Source organism: Crocuta crocuta, unplaced genomic scaffold (genome assembly GCF_008692635.1).
Source record: "Crocuta crocuta isolate KB4526 unplaced genomic scaffold, BGI_CrCroc_1.0 scaffold95, whole genome shotgun sequence".
Taxonomy (NCBI): domain Eukaryota; kingdom Metazoa; phylum Chordata; class Mammalia; order Carnivora; family Hyaenidae; genus Crocuta; species Crocuta crocuta.
In genome coordinates this window covers 7727069-7750571 of record NW_027530971.1, presented here as the reverse complement: position 1 = coordinate 7750571, position 23503 = coordinate 7727069, and the positions used below count along the sequence as shown (strand labels likewise).

General features: G+C 53.2%; 1 protein-coding gene across 1 annotated transcript in view; it reads right to left on the bottom strand.

Moving 5' to 3' along the window:
* The window catches only part of ZNF618 (zinc finger protein 618), a 145545-nt gene that overhangs the window by 56238 nt on the left and 65804 nt on the right, over positions 1-23503 (bottom strand). Inside the window, exons 7-8 of the mRNA XM_077769769.1 lie at positions 20012-20055; positions 824-1083 (exon numbers count right to left, since the gene is read on the bottom strand). Of these exons, the coding sequence (XP_077625895.1) occupies positions 824-1083; positions 20012-20055 (304 nt within the window). The remainder of the gene's footprint in view (positions 1-823; positions 1084-20011; positions 20056-23503) is intronic.

Here is a 23503-nt window from a genome sequence, read left to right as displayed (position 1 = left end):
ACTGGGACTTCACAGACCAGGGTTTGCAAACCTGTGGCCATGGAGCAGCTCTGAGCCCCAGACAGGTTTTGCTCGGCAGATTTCCAAAAGGCAAATTAGTTGCCAACATTTGAGGCCAAAAGCATTCACATCTGATTTCTCACGTCTGGCGTGTGGCACGTCCACACCGAGCCCATCTCCCACCCGGTTCCTGCGGCAGTGGAGGACCGAGCCCCGCTGCGTGTGTTCTGGGGGAGGCCTTGCGGGCATCTGGGTTTATGAGCCCCGCATGGGGGTGGGCAGCCCCTGAGGGGAACCCCCTGACTCCCGCTGGAAAGTGTGGGGGGAGAGAGCATTTCTAAGAAGCCTGTTTCCACAGAGCAAGTCTGAGCCTGACCCCGACCAGAACAGGCAGGCGAAGGTGCCAGTCTGTCACCAACCCGGTCCCGACGGGGCGCCTGTTCCCAGCAGGACGTGCCTGGGAGCCGCTCGCAGGAGGAAGAAACGCAGACAGGCGTTTAGGATAATGAGTGACATGGCAGTGCTGGGCCCACCTGGGGCCCGGAGCCCCACGCTACGAGGGGTTCGTCACACCTGCAGAAAGTTCCAGGCACCTGACCAAGTCTTGAGGCATGGCCCGGGCTCTGGCACGTCAGGAAGGGGAAGAAGAGGTCCAGACTACTAGTGTCCTAGCGAAGGCAAGTCTAAGGAGCTGAGGTTCTTCCCTGGGGGCAAAGCGGAGCCACCTCAGGCTCCCCCAGCCCGGGACAGGCAGGGCCCTCGTCTCCGGGACTCTCACCCCACGCCCCGGTCCCGGCCCTGACCCTCACGGACAGGCACTCACCGAGGGTCTGCTGGTTGCGGACGCCACCAATCACCACGCAGATCTCGGCGGGCACGTCACCTGCCCCGTCCTTGCTGACCACCTTCTTCTCCTCCTTGGCCTCCCCTTGCCAGATCACCTCCTGGATGTAGTCATCAGGTAGCTCCGTCTTCACCTTCACCTCGGTCATCGTTCCCTGCTCGGCACTCAGTGAGGCCTCAGCCGGTGCGGGCTCTGGCCCCTCCACCTTGGTGCTCTTCTGGCTGCGCTTCAAGCGCTCCCTGGGAAAGAAGAGAGCCTGCTCAGAGTGAACCCCATGCCAGCTCCTAGACCTGTCTGGGAGCCCACCAGCCCAGGGGGCTGCACAGTGTTTAGCGACAGACTGACTATTCCGTGAATCTCACCTTGAAGCAGCCAATGACCATGGCTGCCCCTATGGGTCCTTCAGGGAACCCTGGGGGCTCCAAAGAACACCACTTGGAAACCATTGGGCTTGGGGTGCCTGGGTGGCTCAATCGGTTAAGTGGCCAACTTGGGCTCAGGTCATGATCTCACAGTTTTTGAGTTCAAGCTCCGCATTGGGCTCTGTGCTGACAACTCAGAGCCTGGAGCCTGCTTTGGATTCTGGTCTTCCTCTCTCTCTGCCCCTCCCTGCTTCTCTCTTAAAAATAAATAAATATTAAAAAAAGAAAATCATTGGGCTAGTATGGCTCCAACGCCACCCATTTCACAGATCTTAGGAGGTCTGAAGGTGTCCCATAACTCCCGTAACTGGAGGGGCAGAAGACCTACAAGGGCAGGGACGGGTGGTTGAAATCAGTTCTTCTCCAAGTTCAATACGCACATAAATCAGCTGGGAATCTTGGTAAAATGCAGATTCTGGTTCAGCAGGTCTGGGGTTTAGCCTGAAACTCCACTTTTCTCTCTTTCTTTTTTGTAATGTTTTGAGAAAGAGAGAATGAGAGTGAGCATGAGCAGACGAGGGACAGAGAGAAGAGGGAGAGAAGAGAAGCCCAAGCAGGCTCCCAGCTGACAGCACACAACCCGACACGGGGCTCGATCTCACAAACCGTGAGTCATGACCTGAGTCATAACCGACCGTGCCACCCAGGCACCCTGAGGCTCTGCTTTCCTAACAAGCGCAGCAAGGCCGGTGCTGCAGGTCTTCAATCTGCACTTTGAGCAGCAAGGGTGTAAGTGGCTTGATATGTACAAAGCCCCGTGCTGCTCCCTTCCCTCCTGCGCAGAGGGCTGAAGGGCTACAGGTTTCATCCAAGGCCCTCCCTGTTCCCATCTCACCGACGGGACACTACGAGCCAAAAGCCTCACTCTGACCCCACCACTCTGGCTTCCAGGTGGTTCTTCAAATAGCAGAAAACATCCTCAAGCAAATGAGCTCGATACTGAGGTGGGCAGGGCGTAACCTCCTTTATGGCGGGCACACTGTGGCCCAGAGCAGAGCTGGGACTTACTCAGGGCCACACAAGACTGGTGGCAGGCCAACACATGAAGCCTTGACATCTCTCTCTTTTTCTTATGTGTTATTTGAAAGACAGACAGAGCGTGAATGGGGAAGAGGCACAGAGAGAGGGAGACACAGAATGTGAAGCAGGCTCCAGGTTCTGAGCTGTCAGCACAGAGCCCGATGCGGGCAAGATCATGAACCTGAACCCATGAACCACGAGATCATGACCTGAGCCGAAATCGGATGCTCAACCGACGGAGCCCCCCAGGCGCCCTGACATCTCTTGGATGGGACGGTTCAGTGTGATTGTCGTGTTATCATGAGGGGGATCCTTCTGGCAGGGGGACCATGGCTATCACTCCCACCCCTGAGCTACGGAGGCCGAGGCGTGCGCACATCGGGAGATCACATCACGTGCCGGCCCAGGGATGCCACCCTGTCGCATCCGGCCCTGTCTGCTGCTTCAGTGAAGCTTCTGGACTGAACCTGAAGGCCCAGACTTGAAGCCCGCTCAGGCAAGCCTACCAGCATGCCACCTGCAGCTTTGTGGGAGTGCCAGGCTGGGAGGCAGGGACCCAGGTTCTAGCCCTGGAACTGCAGCAGGCTTGCTGTGAGGCTCTGGACAAGATCTTTCTCTTTCTGGGCTCCAGCAGCTCCATCTGCCACAGAGCATGAGTGTTTATCATATTCACTGTCCCTCCCAGCTCTGAACCTTCTCTCAGGCCGGCAACTGAGCACAGAGAGGAGGAGGGTCCCAGCTAATGAGGGGACAGGAAAAGGCCACTGGGGAGATGCTAGCATGGACTGAACTGTGTCCACCACCTGCCCAATTGGTATGGTGAAATCTGTTTTGTTTATTTACTCTTGAAAGACAAAGAGAGCAGGGGAAGGGCAGAGAGAGACAGAGACAGAGAGACAGAGAGACAGAGAGACAGAGTCTGAAGCAAGGTCCAGGCTCTGAGCCGTCAGCGCAGAGCCCAACGCGGGGCTCGAACCCATGAACCATGAGATCATGACCTGAGCTGAAGTCGGACGCTCAACCGACTGAGCCACCCAGGCACCCCTATATGGTGAAATCTTAATCCTCAACACAACCACGGCTGGAGACAGGGTCTGTAAGAGATAATTAAGGTTAAATAAGGTCATAAAGCGGGGCCCTAATCGGACAGAACAGGAAGAGAAATCTCTCACAGTCTCCCTGCCGCGTGAGGACACCGAGAGAAGGTGGCTTGTTTGCAGGCCAGGAAGAGGGTTCTCTCCAGAGCCCAGCAGTGCTGGCACTGTGACCTCAGTGCTCCACTCTTCAGGACCGTGTGACAATACACTTCTGTTGTCTAAGCCACCTAGTCTGTGTCTTCTGTAGTGGCAGCTCAAGCAGATACTGCCCAGGGCTCAGAGCGATCCCGAGTGAAAGGGGAGGCTGAGGGTGCCTGGGGGGCTCAGTCAGCTGGGCGTCTGACCCTTGATTTCTGTTCATGATCTCACGGTCTATGTTCAAGCTCAGCGTCAGGCTCTGCCCTGAGGGCACAGAACCTGCTTGGGATTCTCTCTCTCTCTCTCTCTGCCCCTTTCCTACTCACTCTCTGTCTCTCTCTCTCTCAAAAATAAATAAACTTTAGAAAAAATGTCTTAAGAAAAGGTAGGCTTGGTGGGAACCAGCCAGGAGCCAGGGCTGTCCGGTCAGGCACCTCCTTGCTGTGTGACTTGAGCCAGCAGCCTAACCTCTGAGCCCCAGTTTTCCCCTCTGCAAAATGGAGCTAACAGGATTGCCAGGCAGATTTCAATCGACTAACAAAACACTGAACACAGTGGCTGGCCTGTAACAGCTATCAGGCCGTGGTCATCATTATTGTTCTTAATAATGGTGAACTGTTATGGTATCCTTGGCACTCAGTGGGCCCAGTGACACCTCCTCCCAATGCCTGCCACGTCAGGGCCACCCAACGCTATCTGAGCTCCTGCCCTTCTCCACAGCAGGAAACATAAATCAGGATGGTTCAATTGCCCCAGTGTTCATTTCTTTTACTTACTGAAGAAACACTGAAGTTGTTTCCTATGTGGCAGGACTGTTCTAATATATGGGCTCTTTTCATTTCAGTTAACAAACGGTGAGGAAGTCCTGGGAGTATCTCTGCTTTACAGATGAGGAAACAGAGGCACTGAGAGAAGTGCCTTGGTCAAGGTCACATGGGTGGTAAGACACGAAAACAAAATTAGAGGTAGGCATCTACATCTGGTTCTGGTTCTTAGCCATTGTGCACTGAGACTTGGGGAGAAACCTACACAGGGAAGCCTGTCCATATGCCTCTGTGGCAACTCCCACATCACCCACTCTTTGACCTTCTGCATCTAGAACATTCCAAACCGAGGTGCTAGTGGCTGCACTAGAGGAAGGCAGACTGCCTGACTTTTCTGGCTGCTGCTTCCTCCAAAGGGGATATCTTGAACTAGAGCCCTCTTGCTGAGGACCAGCACTCCCCGGGAAGGGATAAGCCTACCCACTCCCTGCTGTGCTTAACAGTCATCACAGGACAGGGGCACCTGGGTGGCTCAGTCGGTTAAGCATCTGACTTTGGCTCAGGTCATGATCTCACAGTTTGTGGGTTCGAGCCCCGTGTCGGGCTCTGTGCTGACAGCTCGGAGCCTGGAGCCTGCATCAGATCCTGTGTCTCCTTCTCTCTCTGCCCCTCCCCTGCTTGTGCTCTGTCTCTGTCTTTCAAAAATGAAGACATGCTACAAAAAAAAGTCATCACAGGACACAAAAACCTCTTAGCTCAGTGAGGCCCCAGGAGCCATGGGAGCCACAGGTCTAAGAAGTTACCGGGGAGGAGCTGTGGCTTCAGGGAGGGAGGACGATCTGCAGCCAGCGGCAACAGAAGGGGACGTCCCAGGAGTGGAGGTCTCCCCGGGGCTGGGCACCAGAGCAGAGAGGTGGGCACACAGCCTGGCAGGGATGCTGTGTGGTGAACTGTGTGTGTGGGAAGTAAGTTCTGGAGTTCGATGGTGCCATGGCCAATCTCAGAACCGCCCCTCCCAAGCTGTGGGCTCTTGTGCAAGTGACTCCAAGCCCCTAAGCCTCGGTCTTCACACCCATACAATGGGGATAAACACAGCACCGGCCTCACAGCGCTGTGACGCAGAGACAAGGCAATGTCTGCGAGGGACCCTAACCGGTGGCCCCAGGGGAGATGTCCTAACACATATCTATGGTCTTCTGGGGGGTACGGGGGAGGGAAGTATGCAGACGACATGAGGGACGGGCCTTGCACGGCACAGACGCGCAGGAGCCATGGAGGGTTTAAACCCCATCACTGTCACATCCCAGCTGGTGACCCCGAGTGAGCCCCGGACTCTCTCTGAGCCCGTATCCTCATCAGTGAAGTGGGGAGCCCCATATCTGCCTAAAAGGTCTTGTGAAGATCAACCACCAAAATGTAAACCCAGGGCCTCATCTGGAGTGACTCACACAGCAGAGGTGACCAAGCCCGCGGAACCAGTGGTGGAGCTGCTGAAACCACTGCTCCCTGACAGACACCTCATGGACACTAACCACCAGGCCTGCCCGTCCTGAGGCTCACTGGGCACAGGCACGGAACCCGGGGACCCTGCCTGATCTGAGCCTGAATGCCAGCCTGGCAAGAGCACAGCACACGGGTCTCAGGGGGGCTGCTAGGCAGCCTGGTAACTACCAGGTCAACTGACCACTCACTCTGGCTTGGCCCTGGCTGGCCTTGAACCTGACTGCACAAAGGGTTGAGCCTCAAGCACAGCACAGATGTGCTCCCCAGGACAGTAAAGAGGCCCACTGAAGACGAAGAGTTCAACCTGCCTGTGCTCCCTGCAACTGAGGTCACAGGGAGGGAAGAAAACAGAACAGACCCTCCCCCTGAAATACCCTCCACCCCTTTCCTCATTGCCGACATCCAGAAGCTCAGCCTGAGGTCTAAGAGCACTTGCCCACCCGCCTGAACAGATGGTAATGCCCTTTCCTGCTGTCAGGGACCCCCGCCAGCATCAGGATGTCCTGGTGGGAGGGAGGAGTCATTANGGAGCCCCATATCTGCCTAAAAGGTCTTGTGAAGATCAACCACCAAAATGTAAACCCAGGGCCTCATCTGGAGTGACTCACACAGCAGAGGTGACCAAGCCCGCGGAACCAGTGGTGGAGCTGCTGAAACCACTGCTCCCTGACAGACACCTCATGGACACTAACCACCAGGCCTGCCCGTCCTGAGGCTCACTGGGCACAGGCACGGAACCCGGGGACCCTGCCTGATCTGAGCCTGAATGCCAGCCTGGCAAGAGCACAGCACACGGGTCTCAGGGGGGCTGCTAGGCAGCCTGGTAGTTGACCACTCACTCTGGCTTGGCCCTGGCTGGCCTTGAACCTGACTGCACAAAGGGTTGAGCCTCAAGCACAGCACAGATGTGCTCCCCAGGACAGTAAAGAGGCCCACTGAAGACGAAGAGTTCAACCTGCCTGTGCTCCCTGCAACTGAGGTCACAGGGAGGGAAGAAAACAGAACAGACCCTCCCCCTGAAATACCCTCCACCCCTTTCCTCATTGCCGACATCCAGAAGCTCAGCCTGAGGTCTAAGAGCACTTGCCCACCCGCCTGAACAGATGGTAATGCCCTTTCCTGCTGTCAGGGACCCCCGCCAGCATCAGGACGTCCTGGTGGGAGGGAGGAGTCGTTAGAATCAGACAGGCTGAGCATTCACACACCCTGCGACCCTGGGCTGGGCTCCCCCTCTGAACCTCAGTTTCCTTGTCTATTAGAAAGGGACCGTGATCCTTGCCAGCGTGGGGGACGGGAGATGAGCCAGGGAACTGGGGCAGAGTGGATTTCCATGGATGGCACCTGCCACTGTGATGACATCATCGATTCATGAGGACATCCTCACCCCCGGGAAGCTTTCCCTGCTTGCTCGAAGTGGAGTCAGACCCCCTTTCTCAACGCTCATCTGCGCCCACACAGGAGACTTCTATTGCAAGTTACATGAGCCTCCTGTCCCCCGAAAGGCGCTCCCTTAGATGGGACATCCCCGAGCCTTGGCAGTACCAAGGACACTGGCAACTTCTCCTGGCTTCATGCTTTAGATTTACAAGCCCAAATGTTGCTTTTCGTGGGTGCTTTGCATTTAATTAGGTGTCCTGATAACAATGGAATCACTGAGGTACTTATATCACTTTGAATTACTGGTGTAGCATCTTCTAACTTCTTTAAGAAAATTTTTTTTTTCATATATCATTTTTTAAAATAGAGCTCATTATTTTAATTATATCCATTTAAGTGTACAGTGGAGCCCTTGGATATTCTCAGCACGAATCATTAGGTATATTAGTGAAAAAGCACTTGGAATCTATCTACATGCTGACACTCCATAATCTATTCTATTTGTGTCGCTGTAAAATAGATTTATATATAGATAACTACAAAATAGTTGCTCAAGATATGCTATGAATTTTATATTTAACCTGAGTCACACTTCAACATAAAATCTAAAGTCAGGCACTAAAAGGATATTTCTTGGTGAGTACATGCCGTCCATGGTCACTGGTTACTGCTCATGCCGGAATGCCCAGAGAGAAGCCAGACCAAGCAGGCCCTTGCCCCTAGCAGTCCCCTAAGAGCACTGACCCCTCATGAAGGCAATGGTTCTCAACGCGTGTTCCTTGGAGCCTTAGGGGTTCCACAGCAGTGGTCCAGAAGCACCCAGGAGGCCTGAATGAAAAGGGTGGTGTTGAGTGGGGCTCCAAGACCCCAACTCTCTCTTTGATTTTAGCCTGATGTACTACATATATGTAGGCTTCTTTCTCTCTATAGTGGGGTAAATGGTGTGCACCCCCCCCCCCCACCTAAGATATGTCCACATCTTAATCCCCAGAATCTATGGATGTGACCTTACTTGGAAAAAGCCTCTTTGCAGATCGATGTATTTAATTTTAGGACTTTAAGAAGGGATCATGGTGCATTACCTTAGGTGGACCCTAAACGCAAGGACCGATGTCCTTATAAGAGACACACAGGGGAAATGACAGGCACAAGAGGGGACAGTGCAGACAAGAGGAGAAGGCAACATGACCACAGTGGCAGGGACTGGAGAAAGGCAGCCACAGGTCAAGGAGCGCTATGACACGAGAAGCTGGAAGAGGCAAAGAACAGACTGTCCCCTGGAGCCTCCGAAAGGGTGAGAGAACAAGCTTCTGAGCCAAGCACCCCAGCCTGCGGGGACGTGTTACAACAGCCGCAGGAAACGAATCCCCTGTGTCAGACTAATCGAGGAACCCGCTCCACAGCAGTTATGTCTGCAAGCTGCTGGCCCCCCCCAAGTTTTCTTTTGCTTCGTTCTTCCTCATCCCCAGCACGGCGTGTGGCCAGTCCGACGTGCCCGCAGAGACTGCCTGAAAGTTTCAAGAACAAATCTCTTCCTCTGGGTTTTACCAGATGGCTCTCGAGTGCTTGGACCCACCCCATCCCATCTGGCATTCACAAGAGCCCAGCCAGATGCAGACACTGAAACACAGAGGAAGGCTCTGCTTGTTTCATGTCCGCGGTCCAGTCCTGGCACCGTGGCCCCGCGCACCGCAGGAACCCAATCAAACTGTGAACGAAGGGCATGGCCAAGGTCACACAATTTCCAGTGACCAAAATCAACTTTTCTGACTCCCATCCTGGCGCCGTTCCCACGAAACCCTACAGCCTAAAACAACGCGACCCAACAACTCCCCAGTGGACTGGGGCCCAAGGACCACACCGTTTCTGGCCATGCTGGAGGAAGAGTTTCAGATGATGCCACGTGCCCAGGAGTCAGATAATTAACTACGTTTCTGGGTATAATTTCTCCATCACTCCACTAAAAATGCTAATGCTTGAAGCTCTACCAAGTCATAGCACTTAAGAGAGGTCCTCGGCAGCCTGGAGATCAGTCCTGCCTCTGCCAGACTCGGTTTTCCCATCTGCAAGATGAGTGAGCTGCACCCCAGCAGGGTAAGGGGCTCCCTGCACAGGGCAGCAAAGGTTACTGCCTTTTCACTCTGCCACTTTAGCCACCTGAAACAATGTTAAGGGTGGTGGTGGGGGAGTCTCTAATCAGTGTGTAAATAATGACTTAGTTAACTCCCTCTAGAATAAAACTTCATTAAAAGACTCCACTCATTAGGAATGAGGGTTAAGTAGCCTCAAGCTGAGCTTAAACACACTCTGCACAAATGCACGGGGTGTTAAAGGAACTAATGCACATCCGGCCATTACTTTGGGGACAGCATTTACCCTGCTGCACAGGCTGACCACTGACCAAGTCCTCCGACGCTATCCAAGGGCCCACCTACCGATGATCTAACAGCAAATGATTCTTTTTTTTTTAATGTTTTTTATTTATTTCTGAGAGAGACAGTGTGAGCAGGGGAGGGTCAGAGAGAGAGGGAGACACAGAATCCGAAGCAGGCTCCAGACTCTAAGCTAGCTGTCAGCATAGAGCCCGACGCAGGGCTCAAACCCACCAACTGTGAGATCATGACCTGAGCCGAAGTCGGATGCTTAACCGACTGAGCCACCCAGGCGCCCCTAACAGCAATTATTACCGATTCAGGTGTCAACAGGCCCCTCCTTGGCCAAGCCTCCAAGTCCAATGAGGCTTTGCCTCCCCCCTTCCACCAGGGCTGTTCTTCCCAAGGCCCCCTGTGACCTCCATGCTCCTAGAGCCTATGGTCCCTTCCCATCCTCAGCGACCTTGTCCTTTGCTCTCTCTCTCTCCCCACTGTCCAGATCTCTGCTGCCTTGGGCTCTATGCTCACCCCGTGGGCCCCTCCTCTATCTTCTGCTGATCCCTCTTCACCAGCCTGGCCCTTATACACTGACACGCCCCAAGGATCAGTTCTAGAACCTCTGCTCTCTTTATCCACACTCACTCCCTAAAGCGGTCTCATCTAGATTCATGTTTTTAAGTATTAGCAATGGATGACAGATCCCAAATTCTGTCCCCAGCCTGGACCTCTCCCCGAACTCCAGACCCACACACACAGCTGTCTGCTGAACACCTCCTCCTGGATGCCCCAAAGGGACCGTTACTTAACGGGCCCCAAATGAGCTGTTGTACACATCTCCCCCCAAGTCAAGACAGCAATCCTTCGGACTCCCATCCCACTAAAGCCACGATGCCACTGTCAAATAACCGCAGACTGCTCTGTTTCAGTCAGCAGCGATTCCAGCCCTCCAGCTTGCCGGGCCCAGAGTCTGGAACTAACCCCCCTCCCTCCCTCCCCATGGCGTACTAATGAATCGACCAGCAAATCCCGTCAACTCCCCCTTCGAGGTGTGTCCTGACCTACTCTTTCCCAGCACTCGGCCACCCCCTGGTCCCGGCTGCCTTGCCCTGCCTCCTGTCCCACTGCCATAACCACCTGGCCAGTCTCCTGCTCCTACCCCCAGCCAACGCCCCGATGTCAATGTTCAACACAGCAGCCAGAGTGACCCTGTTCGAGCAAGCCAGGCCATGTCACCTCCAGGCCCAATCACATCCACATCTCAGCCAGAGTAAGAGCCAGAGCCCTCACTCTCTGACAGCCATCGGGGAGCCTGCAGCCCCAGCCCCGGGGTTTCTGAGAACGCCCCCTCTGCTTCTAAAGGGCTCCCCTCTGAATCTGCTCTCTGCTTCCACGTGCTTGAGAGACACCTCCAAGGGCAAGGGCTCTACCCCATGGCCGCTCTGCATCCCCGTGCCCAGCCCCCAGAAGACGTTAGCTGATGTCTGCTGAACAACACAATCACCGGAGGCCGAAACACCAGCGTGAAGGTGGAGGTGACAGCAGTACCATAAGGAGGGAGCGAGGACAAGGGCAGCCGTGGCGTACTGAGTGGCTGGGACGTGCCAGGCATGGCCACACACACCGTATCCATGGCAGCAGCCCACTGACATCCGGCACATCACCATGCCCAACAGGCCAGTAGTTTTGCTTTCAGATAAGAAAACTGAGGATCAGAGAAACAGGGTGACTTTTTCACGGTCACACAGCTGGCTAGTGACAGAATGGGATTCAACCAGATCTGCCCAACTCTAAGGCCTGGGCTTTCAATCACTTGGACGATGTCCGTTTCTCTTCTCCAAAGAAGGAGACGATTAAGAACAGCAACAACCAGGGGCGCCTGGGTGGCTTAGTCGGTTAAGCATCCGACTTTCGCTTAGGTCATGATCTCGCGGTTCGTGGGTTCGAGCCCCACGTCGGGCTCTGTGCGGACTGCCAGCTCAGAGCCTGGAGCCTGCTTCAGTCTGTGACTCCCTCTCTCTCTGACCCTCCCCTGCTCACGCTGTCTTTCTCTCTCCTAGAAATAAATAAAAAACATTAAAAAAAAAAAAAAAGAACAGTGACAACCAAACTCTTGTTGAATGAATGGACAAATTAACAGCCGATGGGACAGAAATTCCAAGAGACGGGAAGTACATCCCCTCATCTCCTACTGGATCCTCAGCATCCTGATAGACCGGGGCACAGGCTAAGATGCTCCAAACAGCAGCACAGAAATGCGATAAAATTAAGGAATGTGGGGTTCCATGCCTGCTACGAGGAAAGGGCTTGGGCTTTCTGTTCACTGTTGACCTCTAACTCTCCTTGAAGTGTTCTAAAATGGCTGCTGTTCAGACCTGGCCTCTGGACACAGGGCCTCCCGTTTTCAGTGACAAGGACAGGAATCGTAACGGGACAGGAAGACTACAGCTTCCACCAGCCAGGAAGGACGAAGAGACAGACCCTACAGCAAAACCCCAGTTTCCACAAACCCTGGTAACGAGGCCCGTGCGTTTACTATTCCACCCGCGTTTCAAATCCTCACATCACCCATGTCTTAATAACCCTCAGAATTATCCGCACTTCCATTTGTCATGTATCACTGATATATTTTAATAAATAGTCAAGTAGAAAAGATTAGATTAATAGATTAAAACTATTAACCTATTAAACAACTCTTAACAGTCTAGAAATTCAAAATAGCCTACAATGCATAAATATATCATTAGTTTGAGATAATTCGTAGGCACTTAATTTTCCTCAATGTATGTTGTCAGTCAGCCACGACGCCGGGTAATACTGCAGTTCAGAAAGACGGCGTGAGATTTAAATGTTAAGAGTTAATTCCCTGGTTAATTTAAACCTAAAATGGAGAAAAGCGGGAATCGTCAACAGTACTGTCAAGTCACCAACTCCGACATTTAGCTGGATGGGGCCCTCCGGGGACAGCTGGGAACTTCTTTTACGGGTGCCACGGCACCGGGAAGGTGGGCCCAGGTCATTAAAAAGAATTACTGTTAGCAGCATTTTAAATAGACACACTGCCTTCACTGTGCGCACAGAGTGCACTGCACTCTCAAGAATCACCTTTTTGACAGGGGTGCCTGGGTGGCTCAGTCAGTTAAGCAGCTGACTTCAGCTCAGGTCATGATCTCACTTCATGGGTTCGAGCCCTGCATCAGGCTCCGTGCTGACAACTAGCTCAGAGCTGGGAGCCTGCTTCTGATTCTGTGTCACCCTCTCTCACTGACCCTCCCCTGCTTGTGCTGTCTCTCTCTCTCAAAAATAAATAAAACATCTAAAAAATTAAAAAAAAAAAACAATCAATTTTTTGAGTTTCTTCTCCTCACCCAACTGTCGGGGACACTGCAGGCTCCGGAATTCTTACCCACACAGAATTCCCTCCACGGGCACGTGGGGAAGGGGAGGCTGCAGCGGAGCCCCTGGGAGAGACTCACTGTCCTGCAGAGACCCCCTGGGGCACCTGCGAGGTCCCACGCAGCCCCCAGAGAGCAGCCGGCTCAAGAAGACGGACACGGCTCGTACACTGGTCCACACGCTGGCTGACGTGAGAACAGAGGAGATTTGCTCTCCCTCTGCCACCAGTACGATTTCCTACTGAGGCTGTGACTTAGCTATTGTCTCCCTCTCTTTCTCTCTGATGCCCAGCTCCTCTGGCCACTTTCTCCTTGATATGAAAGGTAAAGCAGCTTCGCAACAGGGCCCCTCTGCTCCAACATCCTGCCCACACTGACAGCCGATGCCCGGAGCTGTCCTCCTGCCCTCCCACCAGTGGGACCCTCACACGGTCCAGGGCTCCCCAAGGTGTTTGGGGGCAATGAGCCAGACGCTGGGCCGTTGTCAAGCTCTCTAACCTGCCTACACCCCCTCTCCTCGCGTGGAAGCTGGCGAGGTTAACGCAAACCACTAAGGGTTGTTTAGAAGATTTAAGGACAGAGATGCACATAAGGCACTCAGCACAGCCCCTCGCACATTGTGGGGCCCCATAAACATGAGTTCTTTCCTCCTGTCCTTACCAGACAAAATGTGGGAAGTTTGGTCAAACTATGAAAGATATCAGCTCATAGGCCAAGGATGGAGTACTCCTCAATGGATGCAGAGGGGCGATTTTTAAGCCCCATGAAAAGGGAAGAAGTGGTGGGCATGGCCGCCCCTCGCCCCATGCAGGAGCAACGAGGAGGGGCAGGTGGACATCCTGCAGCGAAGTTCACCGCAGGCTGCGAAGGCGGCAGTGGTGGGCAAGGCGGCTAGTTTGGAGCATGCTGGAGTTCCGGAGTGGCACGCTTTGTAAGGAAAGCTGGGGATGCACACACCGAGGCTCGTTCTCTTCCGTTAGCAGAGCCCGACACATGGCGAGGCTGTGGAAACTTCCGGAGCTGTTTTCTCAGATTGAGGGCCCTTGGCGTCAGGGCCTCAAGAAGCGACCGTGATAGACGATCCCAGTTTCCCTTCTCAAGACTGAACTTCTTCAGGATGAGGCAGGACTCCTGAAAGTCCTGAATGGGCCACTGCAGGGGTGCCACTTACGGACTGTGTTCAGACACGTCCTGGGTGCTGGGTGCGTGCACTGAGCAGAGGCTCCCCAGGGACCCCAGGCACCTCCCTCTGCTGGACCACCCCCAGCCGTGTGACAGACACAATTCACTGCTTTCGATGTGTGTCAATTTGCATTTCTGTGGCTGTCTGCGTAAGACAAACCTAAGGACGCACCTGAACGTTCGGGAATCTGCAGGCTCTCAGTTTAACTAACGGATCAAAGCACTGGCCTCGTGGAATGGGTGCAGGGACCCAAGTCAGCCTGCAATTATAGGATACTTGGGCCCAACTTCGCCCCAAGTTTGGCATGGTGAGAATACATGTTTCTGGAAATCAAATCCGAGCTCCAATAACTGCAGCATAAGCCTAGAGTCAAGATGAAGATGTGCCCCGGCTAAAATCTACCCAGGGCGCTCCACTAATCCATTCTGCTAACACCACACTGGCCAGGGACTACCATCAGGGCCTATTGCTACTGCCGAGTTTATGTGCTAATGAAGTTATAATTTGTTCAGGGCTACTTTTATTTTACTGTTGAAAACCAAAATGCTAAACAAGAAGGTATTCTTTAAAAACAAATAGTAATAATTATGCAGCTGCACACACGTGGTGATCAGATTAAGTAATGGTCCAGCAACAAGAAACCTTGGTTCGAAGGACCAAGACTCAGCTGCATCCAAAGCTGTTTTACAACGTGTGTGACCTTGGACAAGCCTATTCCTCAATCCCTTCCGAGGGGGAGGGACAGTATCACTACCTCAGAGGGAGCGCAGGAAGGACCAAGTGACATCTGTGCGTGGCTCTCAGAACACATAACTGGATGGGGGTCAGCCCTTGACAAATCGGAGCTCCAGCCCCAACGTCGTCCTGGACTCCAGTCCTCTCTCTAGGGTCCAGACTCAACAAGAAATCAATCACCGTCCCATGGTTATCTCCTCCTAGGAAGGGAATCCAGCATGGTGGTAAAGAAAATAAACGTTTCCTGAACACCTACTACGGGCCAGACGTTGTGCAAGAGGTATGCGTATCACTATTCTTATTACTACGCTTAATTCTCACTAATGACACTATGAGGGAAGGTCGAATATAATTCCCATTTTCCAGATGAGGAAACTGAGATTATGGAACGAGCCCAAGGTCACACAACCAGGCAGTGGGTAGCCCCAGGACCTGAACCCGGGCAGCCCGGGCTCCTCAGCACTGTGCTAATGAGCTGCTTGGCCCTCAGCGGGGCTAGAGAGGAGGAGAGAAGAGATCAGGCAGGCCAGCTGTGGAGAAGCGTGCATGATCTGGATGCAGAACTCACAGAATGCTTTGCTGAACTGGCTTCCTCAGGCCTGAAAAGATATGACCTTCTGGAAACTCCCTTCCAAGCCTCCTTCTAAGGTCCTGCTTGTCCTGAACCCCTGGCAACACCTCTTTAACCCTGACTCTTGCTGTTTATTCACCTCCTGACAGACAGAATGATCCCTTTAAAACCAAATCATACCATACCACCTCTCTGCTCAAGATCTCCAGTGGCTTCCCATTCCTCGCACAGGGTAAAGGCCAACATCCTCATGATAGCCTCCAAAGTGCCATCTGCCGTATCAGTCTCCTTGAGGTTGCTCCAACACAATATAAGCACTCCTGCCCCAGGCCCTTTGCACCTGTTGTTCTCTCTGCCTGGATGTGTTTCTCCCCAATGATTCCTTGGCTCAGTCCCCCATTTCCTTCAGATCCTTTCAAATGTCACCAGAAGGTGATGCAATACTCCTTCTGGCTCTCCCAACCCCCCGCCCTGCTTCTCTCTCACCCCCCACATCACTGTTTATCCTATGACGTACCATACACTTTACATATTGATTACATCTTCTCCACTCTCACTAGAACACAAGCTACACAAGGCCAGGGATTGCTGTTCTGTTCACCGCTGTATTTCCAGCACCCAGATCGGATCCCGGCCCTTAGCAAGTGCTAAATATTTGTGGAATGAATGGATGAGATTTGGACCACCCCCCACCCCAACCAAATCTCTATCTACATGATCCTGACTGCTTGTTAGGCAATTGGTCCACACAGCAAACCAATGAGTCCCTTAACCTCTTCTATCCCTGGTTTCCTCATCTCCAAAATGAGACAGTTACTCTAGATTATCTATAAAGCCTGATCAGCTTTAAAAACCTTCAACTGGCAAAAAAGGTATAATTCTTCATCATAGCAAGCCCGTAGCTACATTTACTTGGTTACAAAAACTGCATTTCCTTTAGAATTTTCCACAGTTAAGGCTCTACAGCCCCCACACCTCGTAGAATAAGTGAGGTCTGGCTGCAGTCGGGCTACGCGGTCTGTAACCTGCACACCAAGTCAGCAGTGACCTCAAGGACAGGGATCACCGGTCCCGTAAAATCGACCCAGGTTGGGTTACAGAGAAGTAAACCAAACCACATTCGGCTGTTTCTTGGGATCAGAAACACGACCTCTCCTTGTCTCCCTCAATTTAACGCTAATTCCTTAGCAGTCCATGCTGTTGGTTTTGGGGTTTAGCCAGAGGCCCTCTGGAGAAGTAACAGAATTAAGTGTTCTGGGCCAACAGATGGGTGCTGGGAAGAAAGTGGACCCTGGCCTGATAGCCGAATGAGCCATAGCATGGCTGGGAGCTGGGCGTGGAGGCCCATATCAGAGGACTGGGGGTCCTTCAAGGTCATTCTGGCCAGGGCTGCATAGCCTAACTCTAACTTCGGGAAGCCTTGGGCCTTTGCTTCTCCATCTGAAACAGGGACTAAACACATCTTATGCTCTGCAAGGCGCTGCCATGTCTAAACCCCACCAGGCCAATCTAACCCAACGCCAGGGTCAAATTTGCAAGTGGCCTCTGCTAAGGCCTGCATGAGCGTTCTCCTGATGTCTGATGCATAATCTGCTTCTCAGACTGAACGCTGGGTCACTACCCAATAAGACTGTTTGGGTCTCTCAAAGATGCTCTATTAGCTTTCATTATAAAATCAATATAAACTCACTGGCTGAGCTCCTTCAAAGTCCCTGCCTTCTCGACAAGGCCTAGCTGTCGGCACAGCCCCCAACCCCTGCCACACTCCTCTAACACCAACAGCCGGCCTCTCCGTCCTGAGGGGCAGGAGGTCACAGAGGTCACGTGTACATGTCAGAGACGTGAGACCCGGGCAGGCAGCCTGGCTCTTGCTCACGTCCAGCTGGGCAGCCTCAGGCCCGTTAAGCTCTCTGTGCCTCAGCTTCTTCATCTGTAAAGTGGGACTAGAATGACCACCTCCTTTATAGGGCTATTACAGAGATCACACAAGTTAACAGTAAACTAACATATGTAAATCACTTAGCTCAGAGCCTGACACAGAAGTGCAGGATGAATGGTAACTGTTATTACTAGAAATTTCTTCTTTCTGAGCTGGCCCTTCAGGGCGCATAGCCTGGCACCGTGGCGGTTAACACGGGGCTCTGTCCGGAGTATGTACGAGCCGGGGCTAGAGAGGCAGGGCAGACATGGCCATCCCCCGCCTTCCCCGCCCCACCCTGGGAAGGGGCCTAGAATCGAACCCGGGACTCTGTGCCCGTGTCACAGTCCTGAGAAACGAGTGGAGGCCTGTCCTCTGTCCCCCTGCAGACCCAAGGGACACCCAGTGTCTGCCAGAGGACTACGTTAGCATCGAATCCTTCCGAGTCCCAACACGCAGCACCAGGCCTGACACAGCTGCTGCTCAGTGAACCTGGGGGATGGCAGGAGAGGCTGGCCACACCCTCACCCGAGCACAGCACTGTGCTGAGTGGAGAAAGCACCCTGCTTTGGCAGGTTCGATGCCTGACACAGCCACTTGCCCATCACATGACCTGGAGCAGGGCCGTCCCTCCCCAAGTGTCCGAAGAGAGGGTGGGACTGGACAAGCTCCGAGGCCCCTTCCAGTCGTGACGTTCCAATCCGGGAAGCACGTCCAGCAACCCCCGTCTAGGGGCTGCCACTGCCCCCTGTACTGCGCTTACACGAAACCCCGTGACCAGGCGCCCAGGACAAGGCGTGGGGCAGCTCCTGGCCACATGCGTCACCGCCAGCGTTCACAGGCCTGAGCCTGGCGGTCCAGCCCCTGCGTTGACGTCATCCCCACTTCTCCCGTCACGTTCGGGGTACCCGTCCCACAAACACTGAGCGCCTGCTAGGGGTTCTGCCTATGGATCTGATACCCCAAGGGGAGAGGCAAAGAAAATTACACAAATGCGTGGGGTAAATAAACAGCATGAACAGCCGATGAGGGACACAGGCCGCAGGCCCGTGAAGGAGAAGTGCAGGGAAGGTTTCTCCGAGGGGAGGATGGAGTCGAGATGTGAAGGAAGATCAGAGGAAAGTACATTACGGCCAAAAGGAACAGCAGCTGAAAAGGCTCTCAGGCAAGAGTCAGTTGAGGCCAGGGGTTGGCAAACCGCAGACTGGATATTTATGCATTATCTACGGTGCGTTCACAGGCACTGATGGGCAGAGAAGTTGCTAGAGAGACCTACGGCCTTGAAAGTGTAAAACATTTAATATCTGGCCCTTTACAGGTATAGCCGGTCGACCCCCGGTTTGGGGGGTAGAAGAAAAACTGAGAGAAGGTCAGGGTAGCAAAAACAGACTGGACGAGGGGGAGGTGGACACACAAGACTGGGGAAGCAGCTGGGAGCCAGGCCGTGCTGGGTGGTGTGGGTCACGATGACCCCCGGCCCAGTATCTCTGCCTCCACTCCAGCCGCCTCCAATCCAGCCCGCTAATGGCTGCTGGGGTGATCTTCCCAAACCACAGGGTCAAACACGTGACTCTTTCTCACAGAGCAATGGCTCCCCGTCGGTTCCCGAAGCATGTTCCAAGGAACACTTGCTCCAGAGCCAAACTTTCAATAAAAGGGTTCCACAATTAAAAAAACTTTGAGAAATAATGGTATTCTTGTCTCAGATGTCATCCAGCACGCACGAGGGCGCGTGAAAGACTGAAAGGTCTCACAGCAAAGAAATCTGTTGACTCTGTTGAACCCACTGCCCTTCACGTTTACTGGGCCACAGATCCTCTCTTTTCTACAAAAATCCCTTAACGTTCCAGAGAACTCGTTGTGGACTCAGGGAAAACTCCTCTGCCTGGCATTCGTGCTCTGACCCCAACTCCAGTAGGTAATCCTGAGCCCAGGCCGGGTCTGGTGTGTGTGGCCTGGAGGGCCTCTCTCGTCTGTCCCTTGCCTTCCTCTCGCCTCCAGTGTCCCCCAGTAAAGGCCATTTGGCTTCTCCAGTCTGCCCTCCCTGAGGGGACACGGCGACGGCAGCAGCAGTGCTAACAAGTACCGAGCGCCTGCCTGTGCCACCGGCGGCGGATGTCTATGGCACGGGCCTATCCGGTGTCTCTTTCCGCCTTCTCTGGGAACGACAGCCCAGCTTTCCTTGAGGGACTCCCCGTCCACCCCCCGCCCCCAATCTGTCAGTTCTGAGGATGAGGACACAGCCCTGGTCCTGCTACGCAGAGTATTCCCTCCCCCTGCTGTGGGGGGGCCAGTTCAGGGAGCACAGGACTCAGGAGTCAGGCTGGGCCACCAGTTCCAGACTAGGATGGGATGTCTACACGGCAGCCGAGATGGGACTCGAGCCGGTCCTTCTGCCCAGTCTCGTGCTTCACCATTAACTCCCCCCAGCTCGAGCACCCCAAGGCCAGTTCAGAACCTGATCATCCCTGGTCCATTCACAGCTGCTCAGAGAGAGGCTGGAAGGTGCTGCCTGGGACTGTACAGCCTCCGGGCAAGTATGGATACTTCTCAGCAAAGGGAGCTGGCCTGGACCAGGCACCCCCTTTCAGGGGACGGGAAGGACCCGAGAGAGGTGGCTGTCAGCTGTGAGACAGGGAGGGGGAGGGGGACAAGCGGGGGCGCGGGGACTGTACCTGCTTGCCGTGCTTTTCCTTCCAGCTGCACTGGCTCCGTCAGCCTGCAAAAGAAACCCAGAACACCCACATCAGCCATGGGGGGAGACGGGTTCTACCCACTGCCGCCCCACCAAACTCCCCCTCGACACCACCAGCCTTCAGACAGAGGGGAGAGCTCGCATACACACCACCCCCCCAGCTGCATTCTTCCAGGTTGGGAGAANCTCCCTACTCCCACCCCCGGAATTTGCTTGGCCCTTTAAATCCAGCGAAGCACCCACTGCCAACACAAACCCAGCAACCACAGGGCCCTGGGGACTCAGTGAAAAGTAAGTAACCAGCTAAATCTGAGATTGAATTGCACCATTTTTATTTTCATCTGGGATTTCCAATAAAACAGTAGCCGCAGATTTATTCCTACCGACCGGAGGGGGAAAATCCTATTATGTTAAAATATTCTGTCCCCCAACCCTACTAGCAGGGAGAGACAAGAGAGTACTGGTTCTTAATCTCTTTTTATTTGGGGGTGGGGGGGAGATAGGGAAATAAGGCTGACCAAATGAAAATTTCAGAAATCATAGAAGTCCAGCTCAGATGGAGAGACTGAGGCCCTGGGCCGGGAGGGAGCTGCCTAAAGTCTCATACAGCCTGAATGACAAATATCTGGGGGTCCTGACCACTAGGCCAGTACTGGGGGGACCCCTATGCAGAGGCTGAAGGAGACTCCAGATATGGAAAGAATGCACTGGTCAAAGATGCATTTCCCTGGCTTTGTCAAAGCATTTATAATAATAGTAATCACACTTAGAATAATGCAGGTTCAAAACTCTGGCACACACGTGTTTCCAAATTCAGAATCCTTCCAAGTTTAGAAAGGTCATGCAGTGCATGTGTTCTGTATTTTGAAACACTCCTGGCAGGGTCTGGGGAGACACCCCCATGCCCCTATTCAAGCACATGGTGATATTTCCGTAGTGCAACGCATGCGGTCACCCCTGCAGAGGATCAGTGAAGATGGAATCAGTCTCTTCTCCCTTCAGGTTGACTTGTGCCACCTCACCAGTTCCAAGATATCTTTCTGTTTTCAAGGTTTTTGAATTTCAGGATTGGGGACCTCAAAGAAGGAAAATAGCGGCCACCTTTGGACCTTTGGACGAGCGTGTTTATGAGAAGTTGCAAACTGGCAAAACCAGATGGCAGACAGCAATTCCAACAGTCAGTATATAAAAACACCAGGATTTCACCCAAAGGCGGCTGGATTTCAGCGTGTGAGTGCGTCACTCAGTCCCACACGACCACAGTCAGCTGGCGCTACCATCCAGCGTCTCCACAGTGCCCACCATCATCTTGCCTTACGCCCAGTCCTCCACCCGGCCCCCAGGGGTGTCCAGACTCACTCCCCCAGCTAACTTCCCATCAGGCGCCAGTGTCTGCACATTTAGTGCTTCTTATCCAGTCTTCCCGATGGGTCCCTCAACATACACAATGTCCCCATTTTACGAGTGACGCAACGAGAGTCCAAGAAGTCACTATCCAACACCCCACAGCTAGAGGCCTAGGTCTGGGTCACTCCAGACCAAAGTGCCCACTTTGCTCAGCTCTGGAATATTTTATCTCCCGCCAACATTCAGAAGAGCCAATCGGGAAAAGAAGTAAGCCCACACAGCCCCCACCGCCCCGACCGGGTAAATGCAAAAATGAAGGACAAATAAAGAGGTAGAAAAACGTGAGGCCTGTGAGGGAGAAATTAATGGGATGCTGGTGTATTATTTCAGTGGAAGAAACAAGAAAGCGGAAAAGAGGTTTGCATATCATTTCACTGGGAGCAAAAAACGGGATCAATTACAGCCTCTTTCCGACATCTTGCATTCCTCAAAACTTCTATGGAAAGTGAATGGGGAAGAACTTGTTTTAATCTTCATATCCTAAGATGCAGAAGTGGTTAGGGGTGGAAATTCTGCCCCAGGGGGCTTTAAGAAATTATAAAATCCCAAACGATCTCATCTTTCAGACTCAACTGTGGGCCATGTATTTCGNTTTCTTGTTTTTTTTTTTTTTTTTTTTGGTCCTTTTCCTTCCCCATTTCACCCAGAGTTGACCACATGTGGACAGTAACACCAGGAGAGAGAAAAGATTCTGCCTCTGGCACACCTTATCATCCCCCTACGTTTCGCTTTTAATACGTTTGTGATACTTGTGTTTCTTGCTACCAACAGCAACTGTCAGTTTTGTTTCCCACCAATTTTTATAAAACAAAGACAAAATGCTAAAAATGTTCAAACAGTTGTCCAAACAAATCCTTGTACAGAAACTAAGGCGGTGCAACAGAGGAAACGCAGCCTCTGGGGGGCCAAGCCCGCCTACTGGAGCTGCCGCGGGTGGGTGCACAGGTGGCCGACGGGCACAAGGCAGAGACGCCCGAGAAAGCAGGTGTTGATTTCACAGCTCCTGTCGATCATGGCACTTGGGCCTGGCCGAGTCCAGACCCGCTGTAACGATGGAGGACAGCCTCTCAGGCCATCCTAGCCCCAGTGGGAGCCCACAGTGAGATGCCAGGTCAGCTCTGCCTGCGTCCTCACAACTACCTACTGCTGGAATTAAGCTGAACCTCTGACATGGCCATTTTCCAAATGGTCTAACACCAGCCATTTCCTATGATTCAACCTACCCCACCAACTCACCTTTACCCAGTGTCATCTGACCTGATTCTAGATTTGAACCGAGGATGACCAGCACAAGGTGTGGTGTCAATAGATGGCCTTGAGTTTGGAGCCCTGGCTCTGCCGTTCCCTGGCCGCACGGTTCTTGGCAAGTCACTTGCACTCTCAAGGCCTCAGTTTCCTCAGGTGCAAAATGGCAACAGGACAATCCCAGGACCTCCCTCCTGGGACTGGCAAGACTTCCGATAAATAAGGGAACACATGTAAAAGTATCTAGCATGGACTAAGTACTGACTGCTCGGCAGATGAGCGAGAGGTGGGGCCGACCTGCCCTGCTCCAGGGGTCTACCCGGCCTGTCTCAGGGAGCGATGTGAATCCTGAGCTGCAAGTCAGCATCTCATGAGCACCCACCAGATCCCACAGCTCTGAGCCTTCCTCCAAAGGGCTGCTCAAAACGATACCAAATACGGTGACCTAGCTAAGGTACTAAGCATAGGCCAGGTATGTGTAGTGCCCGCTTGAGCAATGGAAATCCAGCTGCCAATGGGCTGTGTGCTCCTATAGACGCAGCTTCTGTGTGGCTCTGTCTGGGTCTCAACTCGGGCAGGTTCCTTCCCTTCCCTGGACCTGAGATTCTCATTGGTAGAAATGGGACGGGAGGCATGAGAGTTAAATCAGGTCATCTCGTGCTGTCCTTCATCGCTGATTCCCTATATGGAGCTGATCTGACCTTAACCAAGCCCCTGTAAGGCAAGTAAAATGGGGCGGGGCACGGTGGGCCCATGAGAGACCCTCCCCCTCACGCTTATAACGTGGGGGTACAGTCATCCACACACCTCCCCCACTTGT